This window comes from Globicephala melas, chromosome 14 (assembly GCF_963455315.2).
Source record: "Globicephala melas chromosome 14, mGloMel1.2, whole genome shotgun sequence".
NCBI classification, from domain to species: Eukaryota; Metazoa; Chordata; class Mammalia; order Artiodactyla; family Delphinidae; genus Globicephala; species Globicephala melas.
Window position 1 is genome coordinate 8,835,164 of NC_083327.1, and position 13,544 is coordinate 8,848,707.

General features: G+C 34.6%; 1 protein-coding gene across 49 annotated transcripts in view; it reads left to right on the forward strand.

Moving 5' to 3' along the window:
• The window catches only part of RIMS1 (regulating synaptic membrane exocytosis 1), a 474,220-nt gene that overhangs the window by 306,256 nt on the left and 154,420 nt on the right, over positions 1-13,544 (forward strand). For all 49 annotated transcript variants that reach the window (XM_060283406.1, XM_060283407.1, XM_060283403.1 and 46 more), the window contains 6 exons: positions 234-301; positions 886-996; positions 2,715-2,814; positions 6,788-6,911; positions 10,202-10,248; positions 12,268-12,380. In XM_060283406.1, the coding sequence (XP_060139389.1) occupies positions 234-301; positions 886-996; positions 2,715-2,814; positions 6,788-6,911; positions 10,202-10,248; positions 12,268-12,380 (563 nt within the window). The remainder of the gene's footprint in view (positions 1-233; positions 302-885; positions 997-2,714; positions 2,815-6,787; positions 6,912-10,201; positions 10,249-12,267; positions 12,381-13,544) is intronic.

Here is a 13,544-nt window from a genome sequence, read left to right on the forward strand (position 1 = left end):
GACCGAGAGTAAAAGATAACCCTCCCCTCGTATGACGTGCATCTGTGGCACACATTCATTGCGGGCGTCCGGGTCACAGGCTGTGCAGTGCAGGTGTGTATCATCCTGAGATGTACACACTCGCGATTATGATATTCATAACCCTTTACTTTACAGATTGAAGAAGTTGCGTGTAAAGTGTTCCTTCTCCACGTGAAAGCCGTTACACTTTTCATTCTCTTCCTCCTATGCAGGTGACTTGGATTATTACTGGCTGGATCCCGCCACGTGGCATAGCCGGGAAACATCACCTATTAGCTCAGTAAGCATTCTGGGAGGGAGATTTGGGAATTCAGGGACTGTGTGTGCTGTTCGTTATCCTTTGCTGATACATGATAGATAGTAATCTTATTCTGCTCCATTTTACATTTTATGAAAGTATTGATTTCATTTGACAGTACAGTTTTGAAGAAAAAAACAGTATCGCTGAATAATAACCAATTTTAAAGTAACTAACAGCAAGGGTTAAATAACGGCTGTAGGTAGATGAGATATTATTTGGTTAATGATGTCAACATTAACAAGTCAAAATATAGAATCGATTTGATTTAGGTAAGCAGATATATTTTAAAATTTCAATTCATTTCATTTCAGAACCATAGTTTAGAGATGTACTTAGTTACTGACTACTTTTAGAACAATTTAGTATAGTAAGTACCTATTGCAAATAAAATATAGCACTAAAAGAAAATTGTTATGAGTCAAGGATAGAGCCCACCAGAATAAAGAATTCCCTCAGAGTGTCCTTAAATGAGGAAATCGCACCATGCTACAACCAATAATTATGTGTCTGTAGGAAAGAAAACAGCTGGTTTATCTTTTGTAACTTTGTTCATGTTTTAATAGCATCCTGTAACGTGGCAGCCATCTAAAGAGGGGGACCGATTAATTGGACGCGTTATTCTTAACAAGAGAACAACCATGCCCAAAGAATCAGGTGCATTACTGGGTCTGAAAGTAAGTATGCTGGTTTATGATGTTCTTAAAGGCTGAACTACAGTGTGGACTACATTCAGCAAAGTTGCTGACAATGATTTTTAAGTATCTTCTCCTCCTCTTCAAAATAAAGTTCTTCTAGTGAATATACCTTGTTAATATATTGATGTCTTATGGTATATTCAGTACTTTTATTGGGGTAATAATTTAGAATCATTTGCTAAAATGGCATACAGATGTCTTAGGAAGCTGCAATAAAATACAGGAAAATGAAATAATTTTTCTCTGAATATAAAGTTCAAGGACAATTTTTACATTAAAATGGTTTTAATGGAAAGTAGTAAAGTTAAATAATGTGGACATTATAATTTTATTATATCCTGACAAACAACACCAAACATTATTAAAGAGATTGTTTCCTAAGTGCAATACAATTTATGGTAATACCAAAAGAGTAAAATGTATCTTTTACAAATATTACCTGACTTCTAACAGATATAATCTTTAAAAAACTAATAAATTACAAAGATGTAATTTCGGTAAGAAAAAACATATATATACATTTTGTTTTCTTATGTGTGTGCATGTGTACGAGTGTTGTCACATGGTTTCATTTGCTTCCGTAAACTTAAAGAAACATTTAAAGATGTTGCTTTGGGCTTCCTTGGTGGCGCAGTGGTTGAGGGTCCGCCTGCCAATGCAGGGGACACAGGTTCATGCCCCGGTCCAGCAGGACCCCACATGCCGCGGAGCGGCTGGACCCGTGAGCCATGGCCGCTGAGCCTGCGCGTCCGGAGCCTGTGCTCTGCAACAGGAGAATCCACAACAGTGAGAGGCCCACGTACCAAAAAAAAAAAAAAAAAAAAAAGATGTTGCTTTAAAATTATTATTTACCAAGAGATTGTATTATAGTTGGATGCTAGTTTAACCTCTTCAAAACCATCAACTATTAATCCAACTAAAAATTTGTTATTCAGTTAATGTCACCTTATTAATTATTATCATTAGTTTCTCCTGCTATGAAATAATTCTGATCACTTCCACTATTGGGCGTGACCCTAAGAATATGGATCAACCTGAACTTTTGACATTATCCCTCCCATTTTTAATTATACACATTGAGCCCCTGCATTGGGAGAAATTAAACTTAGAAACTTTCCGATGTGTTTAATTTTAGTTATGGAGGAAAATCCAGGTGAGCGTGTTAATTATTCAGTGATAGAACTCAGACTTGGAGAGTTCGATTGGATCCTATATGTATTGATATTTCAGATGAGGAGGTCATTCGGGTGGTCAGGAGCTGAGATCAACTTAGGCTATTACTCTGGACCACGGTGAACTGCTTCCCCAAAGAGACCTGTTCTCGGTTTAAATCCCCAGTCTTTGTCTTAGACCTACATTCTACTAAAAACGTACAAAAGAGATCAACATCTCACGTCACATTGGGACATGATCTGAGTGTAGAAATTCAAGTGAATTTAGAGGGTAAAGAAAAAATAAATCCCAGTTAGTCAACTGTGTCAAACACCTGCTGTCTGATGGTGAGAGGGGGAGACCTCGTCTTTTGGGAGTGCGTTGTCCCTGGTGCAGGCTCCTTTGACCACAAATGGATTGCACTTCATTTCTGTTCCTGCACCCCACCCTAAACACCTCACAAAAGCTGTAGGATTAATTCCTCAAACAAAGAAACGTATGTCTCAGTGTGAGTCTTGGGAACTTACAAATTTATAATTACCCAGGTTGTTGGAGGGAAAATGACTGACGTAGGACGCCTCGGTGCTTTCATCACCAAAGTAAAGAAGGGTAGCCTCGCAGATGTAGTTGGACACTTGAGAGCAGGTAAAGTTTCACTTTTAAACAGTTAAGTAATGTGTGCTCTGTGCATGGTGGTTTTCAACTTTGGGTAAGTTATGCATAAGTAAATAACTAATTTTAATGCATGCATACAGATTTGTTTCCTGATACGGATACTTAACTAACTGCAAAAATAGGTAACTATACCTCAATGGCAGTTTGGAGAAAATGAGTAGGAATCTTATTATTTATGTAAAAATACATAGACACAAAATGCTGAAGGATTACTAATTTTCGTAGATGGCTTCCTAATGTTGCTACAAAAATCCAAACCAGTTTAGCCTGTGCAAAAGATAACATCACTATTTAGTCCTTTATTTTATAAGCCATAGTAATTATTAAAGTTCTTCATAGTGGTCCCCAAACACTTATTCAGTACCAGTGATTTTAATAAAATGTAATCATAATCACATTTCTTACACAGATTATGTAATATATTATTTGTTAATTTAAATGTGACCTAGATTGTATTCATGCAGATGTGCTACTTCTTGGTATTTGGAAATTTACATTATGTTACTTTGTAACCTTAATATGACATAATAAAATCATTTAATATATTGAAACATACCATACTTAGTAGCAACATACTTCAAAATTTATTTTCAATAAACTGTTTTTTTTCATTTTAGTAAAAATCATATTAACATATTGTCTCCAGTTTGCTGTACTTCAGAGTTTAGTAGAAATCTTTTGGTGAGAGTGTCTGCTCACCCATTTGCCAGACAGTTACAGAGAAAACAGAGTAGGCTGACCTGTCGAAGTGAGGATTAATAACCTGTAGCACATGGAAAGAGAACGTTTCTATTTCGACTGTGTTTTCAGTTTTTATACCATAAGGTTATAATTATTGAGACCTTTATAAAAATATTCTATGACTGTTAAGGACATTTTTGTTGTAGTTATCAGGATGTCAGTTCAAAATCATTTAGATTTTTTTCTTCGATAGAGACATGCTCTCCAGGTATCGTACGTGGAGAAAAAACAAATGAGGGATTTTTCTCCATCTGCTATAGACACAGCTTTGAAGATGTGTACTGTACACTATTGTTTCTTATCGGGGACTATTTATGATTCCATAAGAAAACAACTCAATCAGGAGTGACTGTGTCAATAACCTGAGTCTTTGCTTGTTTAATGACTTGAAAAGAAGCCTTGAAAAGTATGAGTCCCTTGTTGCCTACTCAAGTGTAAAATACCTTTAGCTACAGAAATCTGAACTTGCAGATCAGATTATAAACATGATATCTTTCGGGTTTTTTCTTTGTGTTTTAATAGACAATTTCTTAAGAAAGTCAGTGAAGGGGTTTTTCTATATTATATATCCCTCGTAGTGATTTTCACTTAACACCCTTATGTGCCTAGAGTCTGAGAAACTTTAAAACGTCAGAAGCTCCACTTAAATAACTATAAAACATATAAGTGTACTTTTCACGTGAAGCAATTGATGTAACTGAAAAACATATTTTTAAAAATTAGATAATATATCCTGTTTGATTTACATTATTATTTAGGAACTACTTTCCTTCTGTTTGCATATAAACAGCATTGACCTTTAAAAGTACAGTTTGTTTGTTTTTTATTAGCGTGACCTTTGCAGCCCACGAATTGACCTTAGCATTTGCAGTCTTGCTGTAGCTTTTTCTACTGCTGTTCCCCTAAGTCTGTGCCCTGCTCCACTGCTTGACGTAATGATCAAACCACAAACTTGGCACTGACACTCTCCTTAATAAGACCCCTCAGTGTCTCTCAGGCACCATCTGCTCAGGTCAAAGCTCTGTAGTTTACCCCCAACTTCCAGCCACCTCCTTACCAGTCGTCTCATCCCCAGCCATGGTGGTCCACCCAGGCAGCTGTTTCCACCTCCAGGACCTGGCCAGTGCCTCTCGTGTCCGTGGTGGCTTTGCTGCTCTTGTGATCTGCCTGTTGAAGTCCTCACCATGCTTCAAAGCCCACGTCAAGTTGCTTTAGTTCTCAAGGGTTTCCTGACATCTCCCCTGAGCAGTAACTAATAACTTCCTCCCTGGCATTCCTTCTGTTCCTCAGATGAATTCCTATCATTGCCTGTAACATTTGATTAAAGGTATTCATTTCTGTATTTCTCCTCCACCAAATTTAAGGACAGGAGAAAGTCTCTTTTATCTTTGTATCCTTATCATCTACATCCCTGCCTGAAAAGAGGACTCAGATATAAATAAATATTGTTAAGGAAACCACCGTCTAGTTTAGGTGTTCTTGATTTATAAATAATTAAATACATGCATTAAGTTAATTTGATATTGGAAGTTATGCTTCCAGGTTGCTGGCTATAAATAAAAGAATTTTATAGTGCGGTGCTTTTGCAAAATGTTCATTGCAGCACATTACTGGGTAGCAAAGTTGATGTAATGGGTTGCATCCATTATTTAGAAAAACAAAAAGAACATGGTAGAATAGAAAATATCAGGGTAAGTATTGTTTTAGAAAATATATTTTCGTACACACACATACATGTATACATTCACGTGCTGTAAACTTTATTTCTTTTCTTGGTCAATAAATTTAAAAGACTGCAAATATATTTTAAATATGTATTATTATTTTTTAATATAGTGAAGTGTACTTGTCGCCTTTTTGAAAAACTGCTAGGTAACATCTTAGATCAAGCGATCAGAAGTGATTTAACTACTGGTACTAACCATACTCTTTTCTCATACCAAAGCAGCATTATATGCTTTTCAAATATTTGCTTTTTTACTTCTGAGTAAGCAAACACTTGAGGGGGGGGATTACTTTAAATAATCCTAGGAAAACAAAACTTTTCTACTTTTTTTTAAAGGCATAGCTAAAAACGAAACAATTCCATATTTATCGTTAGCTTTAAAATGTACAATGATGATATTGATCCATTAGTTTGCCACACATTTCCTTTGCTACTAAAGTGTTATAGGTACTGAGAACAACAAAATAAGCAGAAACATAAGAAAAAAAACTAAGACACTCCAAAGTATCACTGAGGCTGGGATATTTCAGCTGAGCCTCCGTTGTCACTTGAAGGATACTGGGCAGAGGCATTTGAGACCTAAAACTGCTCTAAATATTTATGAAAATAAATAATTTTCCCCAAATGGTCTTTGGTGAAAACTCTAGTTAACATAATAGGTTGTTTGCATTGTGTATTTTCACATCATAGCACTCTCCTTGATGACTCTTCAGTTATCTAACAACTTAATAAGCACTGTAGTTTTATTACTTTAAACGTATTTTCTAATTTTACTTTAATGCTCACAATATGTATTATGTATAGAACGTGTGTGTTATGAACATCTGGAAGTGGGTTAACTGTCATGCAACAGTTTTACATCTGCTTGCTTTGTAACTTGCCATATAGCTCCTTGCGTTACCCTCTGGGTATGAATTCAAATCCTTTCATGCATTTTTATTCTGTTGTGCATCTGGAGAAGGCAATGGAACATGACTTATAGTTGGGAAATTCATGCTAACAAATGTTAACTGCTGTTTCTACTAAAAGTAAAGCAGGATTTATGCAGCGTTTAATAATCTTTCATGTATAGAGCCGCCTACATTTATTATATGGAGGGCATGCTGCTAATTATTATTTTTTAATGTTTCCAAATGAGCTGTGCTAATTCCATCCCATAGCATGAGATGATTTTTATATGATTTCTGGTATTTCTCAAAAGATAAAGGTAGATTGTATTGTGCTGTTTCCAGTGACCAGTAATATTCTATTGGGGAAAGAAAAAGAAAAAAAAAAAAAAAAGAAGAAGAAGAAAAAAAGTGTCTAGAAGAACCATTTAGCTGCCATTATATGGCAATCAATTTGCTTTCAAGAGCAGAGCCTAGACAATTAAATTATTTGTATATGTTTTGCATTTCTTTGTTAAAAAAAAACAAGAAAAGATAAAAATAAACAGAATATATAAGGTAAAAAAATACCCTTTTTTTTAAATTCAAGGGGATGAAGTTCTAGAATGGAATGGTAAACCCCTGCCGGGAGCTACAAATGAAGAAGTTTACAACATTATTTTAGAATCAAAATCAGAACCTCAAGTTGAAATTATTGTTTCAAGGCCTATTGGGTAAGGCTAAAAAAACTTACTTCTTAAGTTTAGTAAATTACATGTATTAGCAGGGTTTTTAAAAGAAGTTTATACATTCATACAGTACATGTTAACATGGATAGTTTTTTCTTCAAATATGGGCATACATTTTAGAATTTTTAAATCTCTTAATTTTTAAACTTGAATACTGAATTTTCTTCACTACATTTTAGAAGCTCCAGAATTTAACAATTTTAGTATCAAAAAGTATTGATCTGTATTTTTCAGAAGTGGACTATAAAGTAAAAATATTTTATTTTAATGGTAGAACTACTTATTTTTATTAATTCTAAACTATTATAGTATTTCCTTAAAGGGAGTCACTAACAAACTCATCTTCTTGTGATATTTAAAATAGTAATCATTTCATACGTCTACATGCACTTTTTATTATTCTACTAAGAATGGAATATTTTTTCTATATCTTTACCCATGGGTAGTTCCAGATTTTATTTAAAATCAAGCAAGTTTGAAATATTTAAACATTTTAATTGGCCATAATAATTGGTATGATATTTTTGAAACTCCAGTATTCAGCATAATTTAATTATCTACAGCCAATGGGATATTTTCTCTGTGTATAGAGTTCCCATATTGGTAGATTCTCATAACAAGTCCACAGAGTCCAGAACATTCATTTTGCCTGTCTGTAATCTTTTGGAAGGCATTTTGAACTGTCTCATTATAGTTGGCTTAATGTTTGAGTACATTTTTGGAAATTATTCCCTTTTTTGTATTCTCTAAAATATTATAGAGCCATTAATTCAAGACTTTTTATGCTGGAAGAGTTAGTAACCTTAAATTTTTGTTGTTCTCATGGATATATGTCAATGCAAAACATACCAGAAAATATAATTATCCTAATTCTCAAAGAACTGAAACTGTATGATCATATATTCCAAAGAAAAATATATATACAAAACTCTAAAATAAAGGCAAACTTATAACCAATTTTAAGTGGTGATTATTAAGAGTAAATATTGAAGGCATTTGCAGAAGTATTGTACATTTCCATGCAGATTTATTAAAAATAGTGACACTATATAATTTATGCTAGTTTTACATGACGTGTTTTAGTGCTGAGGTAAATATGAGGCTGGAAAAGAGGTAAGTAAATTGGAAAATGAATCAAAAGTATAAAAAACAAAATTTAAAATCAACCATTGTGCACATTGCCAAATACTTTCAAATATATAGTGGTTTTAAAAGTAATCAGCTAAAACGCCATTGATTCATGATGACTTAAAAATAAAAGAGCTAACAGACAATTAAAGTGGACTGGAATAACACTTTCATTATATTTAGTGTTGTGCAAAATTAATTTTAAAAGTATTATTTGCATAGCCACACCTAAACTGTCTTGGATTGTGGAATTCAGAGGAATATGGGAATATGAAGCTTATATTTAAATAAAAATCAATCTAGCATCAACTTTCCAGTTAATAGGGAAATGATTAGAATCGTGGAAGAATAATTCTAGCTATATTTAATAATTGTTTAATGTAGTTGTGTAATTAATTTAAAGGAGAAAGCAGATATTTAGTCATAGTTTTGTGGGCTAGAGATTCCAAGAAGCATTCCAAATGTAATTTACATGCTCATTGACCAGCATGGTCCAACAGACATCAGCCGTCCTGAGGTACCGCCCTCTTTTGCCAACCTACCTTTATGCTTATAATTGTTATTAAAACTATTTTACCACCTTGAGTGTGAGCAGAACAATATAAGAAAGTTTGTGTAAATGTCAAGTGGACATTTATGCATTAGAATATTACTGAAGCAATGAACATTAAATCTATTTTAATTCAAAATCACTTAAAAAATGTTTTTACGACTTCTCCACAATTCTTCTTTCACAGACACATAAAATTCAAAGCTTGTGTCTGGTTTTGGAGCTCCAAATTTAATTTTCATAACTGACTTTGAGGCTGATTTTCAAAGAAGTTGTACTATCCAAAAAATATCGTTTCTAGATTTTTAAGAATTGAATTTTATTTGCCTCGATGAATTCAGGAGAAGGTAGCAGAAGATAAATAGTTGGTTTCTTGTGTCTTAGGTATTGAAAATTAGTCTAATTATTACATAAAATATATATTTCATACGAATTATTAGTTGTACATAAATATATAATAAAACGTATTTATAAAATACACAACACAGGGTGAATTGTCATTCGTAAGAAGTATAAATTGTAGGTGATTAGGAGAATTACTTTGCACAAAAAAGTGAAAATGAAGAGTCAGGAAAATCATCAAACAGAAAATGAGTTTTGTTTCAATTCTCCCCAAAAGTGCAAAGTGAAGTTAGTTCACAAGGTAAGTGGTTAGAAATTCTTAAATAATATTCTGATAATTTTATTGGGACTAGCTAACTCCAGTCTGCTTTAATTTGTCTGTTAATATTTGCATATTGTTAATCTCCTTACATTGATACTAAAATATCTTGGAAAACAGAGGTTAAATAGTTTACTACAGTATAATTTCCAAACTAAGCTGGTCTAGGGTTCTAAGCCCACAGTGGATAATGGGTGAAGCTGAGGTCATATTAAATATTTATTCAGAACAATTTGTGAGTGTGTCAGGAGTGGGTGTTCTTACAAGTCACTTTCTAATCATCTAGTAAATGGCCATATATTTAGCTAACTTCAGCATAGAAATATGAATCTCTGTATAGGGTTATATATGTGTATATTAATTATATATACACATATATAAAATATTTTGGCTTTTCTGTTGCAAGCTTGAACCATTTTTAATTTCCAAAGCAATCCATCCTTTTCATTTTTTAACTTTGCCCATGATATTCACCATATTATTTTATTATCAAGAGATGTTTCCCTCCCTTTCATTCAGTAAACTCTTTCAGATGTGTTTGTAAAGCATATTACTGATTTGTAAAATATGTGTCATTTTGATTTTCTAGAATTGAAATAAAATATTGCCTTTGACATTTTTTATTTCCAAAACCTGCTGTTTTGGTAGTAAAAATATTGTGGTGATTTTAGCCACAATATTATTCTGATTGTTGTCATGTTAAAGTGTTTTGCTATTAAATGTATAAAAACTTATTTTTCCTGCAGTTTTTTTTGTGTGTGTGGTGTTTGACATTCATGCACATTAGAAATTGCCTTTATGGTAACTCCCGTCCATTTCCACAACTGTAAAGACCCAGAAGGGTTTTCCACACCACTGAGATAAAGTGTGGCTGTGATTGCCTCAGACAGGGTGGCTTAAGCTAACGGGATTTTCACCATACCCTGTTTCTTTTAGTGACATTCCACGGATTCCTGAGAGCTCCCATCCTCCACTGGAGTCCAGTGAGTATAAGATTTACTGTCTCCTTTAGTTATATGATGTAAATGAGTTGGCAATCATGGCAGTCATGGGAAACCCAAAGGAGTTCTGCTTTAAGATTTTTCTCTTTCTGCTCTTTGTGTGTGTGTGTGTGGGGGGGTGTCTATCAAAAGTTCAAAAGTCTTTATTGGCAATAACCTTCTGCATCATAGCAGTCAGGATGCACAGAGCAAAATTAATATACTAACAGTTCTATTTGCTGTACATGAAAATGCATTGTGATACTGGATTATTCAGGTTGATTGGAAATTGGCTCAGTGTCATGAACAGTGAAGGAAACAGGCACATAAATAATTCTAATACAACGTAACGGTGTCAGATATGATCATGGAAGTGAGTGGGTGGAGTAGAGGGGGATTTCGGTGGAAATAAAGGGCCAGGGGACTGTGGCTAGAGGGTTGAGTTATCTACATGGGCATTAAAGGGACTCCAGATAAAAGAAGATGATGGGGCTTCCCTGGTGGCGCAGTGGTTGAGAGTCCGCCTGCCGATGCAGGGGACGCAGGTTCGTGCCCCGGTCCAGGAAGATCCCACGTCCCGCGGAGCGGCTGGGCCCGTGAGCCATGGCCGCTGAGCCTGCGCGTCCGGAGCCTGTGCTCCGCAACAGGAGAGGCCACAACAGTGACAGGCCCGCGTACCTCAAAAAAAATGTGGAAGTAACTCAAATGTTTACCTTGCATTGGATGGGAGTTAAATTAATTATACTTGGGTTTGCTTATTATGTAACCCAGCTTATAGGAATAGAAAATACAAGGTGATCTAAGGGGAAAACAAGTGATGGTTATAAGAAGATAGAAAATATATGGATGGGATAAACAAGGAAGTGGAGATTAGGTTAGTAAATCAAATGCATAGCATCATATTCTGCATACCTGCTAGACATGAGACCAGATTTGGTTTTGAGTTTTCTAATATAAAGAGGGAAATGGAACCAATTGCATAATTTATAGTGTTGATGTTATTTAAAAGGAAAAAAACTGGTATATTAGAAACATACTGACTATTAGAAGCAACAGTGTCATTGTACTGAGACCGAAGAAGAAAATTATCCTAAGAATACTTCATAGAAAAGACATAGTAAAAAAGAATTTTATAGCACTGTTTCGTCTAGTCAAAAGTCTTCAGAAGGTACAGAATGACGCTGATTTAATTTAAACGTAAGTTGCATGTATGGAAAAAAATGTGGATGACATACTCTTGGGAAATGGTCCATAAATAGTGTTTTCTCAATAAAGCTAAGTTTTGAATAGCTGTAGGTTCAAGGTTATACTTGCTGGAGTAATAGCATTCTGCAGACATCCATATTGCTGGTTGTGGACACTTTATCAGTGACCCGGGAAGAGAGGACTTTCATTTAAAATGGGGGAGAAGAGCCTCCTGAGGGGCTGAGTGGGGAGCCAGCCTCCCTCCTCCACGCATGAATCACTAGACAGCATCCTCAGACAGGAGATTGGTCTGTAAGATCAAAATCAAAAGAGATGTAAATCGTATTTTAAAACAGTGATGAATTCTATCTAGGCTTACACGCAGCTCATAAATTATATGATATGTGCATTCATTTTAATTTCAGTGAGGACAGTTCATAGTAGATGATCCTAAGATAATTAACACAACGGGTACCATCTTTCTTATCACTGATAGCATGAAACCTTTAACTGTATGCGAGGCTGTACAGGAACATACACAGGCCAATACCCTCTAGAAACGCAGAAAGTCAGTACTTACAGAGTGGAGCAAATAAATACAGTATTTGACTATATCACTTTAAATACCTTTAAAATAGACAATTAACCAAAGAAAGCACGATGATAACTTTCTAGGACTATCCCACTGATAGTAGGTCCTACTCTTATGGACGCCATTGAATTATGGTTTTATACCAGTAACAGATGCATTTAACATTTCGTGAAAAATATGTATTCTCTACACATAGGTTACAAATATGTTACTAAAAAGTACTTGATTTTTTTTTCTCATTTTAGGTTCTAGTTCCTTTGAATCTCAGAAGATGGAAAGGCCTTCCATTTCTGTAATTTCTCCAACAAGCCCTGGAGCTCTCAAAGATGCGCCACAAGTCTTACCAGGACAACTTTCTGTATGTGTCTTTGGTACATGTTGGAGACCATTAGTATAAGCTCCCTGTTCTGAGTCTGTCTTTAAAATGTGTGGCTTTCTTTGAAGGCTGTGATACGGTCCGAGTCATTTAACAGCATAATCTACTTCATCAGTTTTCATTAATTTATTATTAGATTGTTCTTTTACTCATATATCTGGAAATATTTATTGAATGCCTACAGTGTGCCAGATGTTCTGAACAGTAAGTGATAAGTGATAACATGAAATAATAAAGTATCAGTTATTTTTTGTGTGCTGTATAAAAGTTTCTAAGGTAAGTAGTTGGTTAGATGTAATAAACCTAGAGAGTCATGGGCTGTTTACTTAACAACCTCTTGAGCCTGGATCCTGAGAAACTTAAATTTAAGATATTTTTTTAACTTCTTAAGACATTTGATGAAACTTTGGTTGCTGATACTAGTGTGAAAAAGCTACAGTTTTCTTCACTGTTGTTTTATATGTGATCTGGGAAAAGCTGGAGTAAAGAAAACATGGCTAGTTATTAGGAAAAGCTACATTTCTTCAGATTATGGTAGAACACGGGACATTTGTATTAATAACTAAAAGAAAATCTTGCTTCACATTGTTCTATAAATAGTTGATCATGTGCTACTTCGGTAATGTGTGAATTTCTATAGTCTGTTTTTGCTGCTCTTCTCTTAGTTTTAATTAAACAAAGAAGATAACTGTAAGTTTGCTGTGATTTTTGAAACGCTTCCTGGTTTTAGCTTCTGTTTTTAGTAGGTTAAAGGTCTTTGTCTAGTCCCTGTGCTATTTTATCTGCCCTGCCGTCTTTTTTATTTCAGTGTGTGTGTGGGAATCTCTCATGCACTCCACCTATTTCAGGTTTATGAACAACACACCTCTGGTATTAATTAGGAACAGAGGTATGGATTGGTACAGATCCGGGTTTGAATTCTTAACCTGCCCCTTACTACTCCCATGTTAAATTAGCTTATTTTGTTCTAATGACTCTTAAATGTATTCTGATCTATACCTATTAAACAACGCATGATCATAATTCTTACTTAACCATAAGCCCAAAACTAACTTCTAAATTAAAAAAAAAAATTAAAGTTAACATTGTCCCCTGCCAGCACAAATACTGCACTGACTGCATGAGGAGTTTGCAGGTAATATTTCA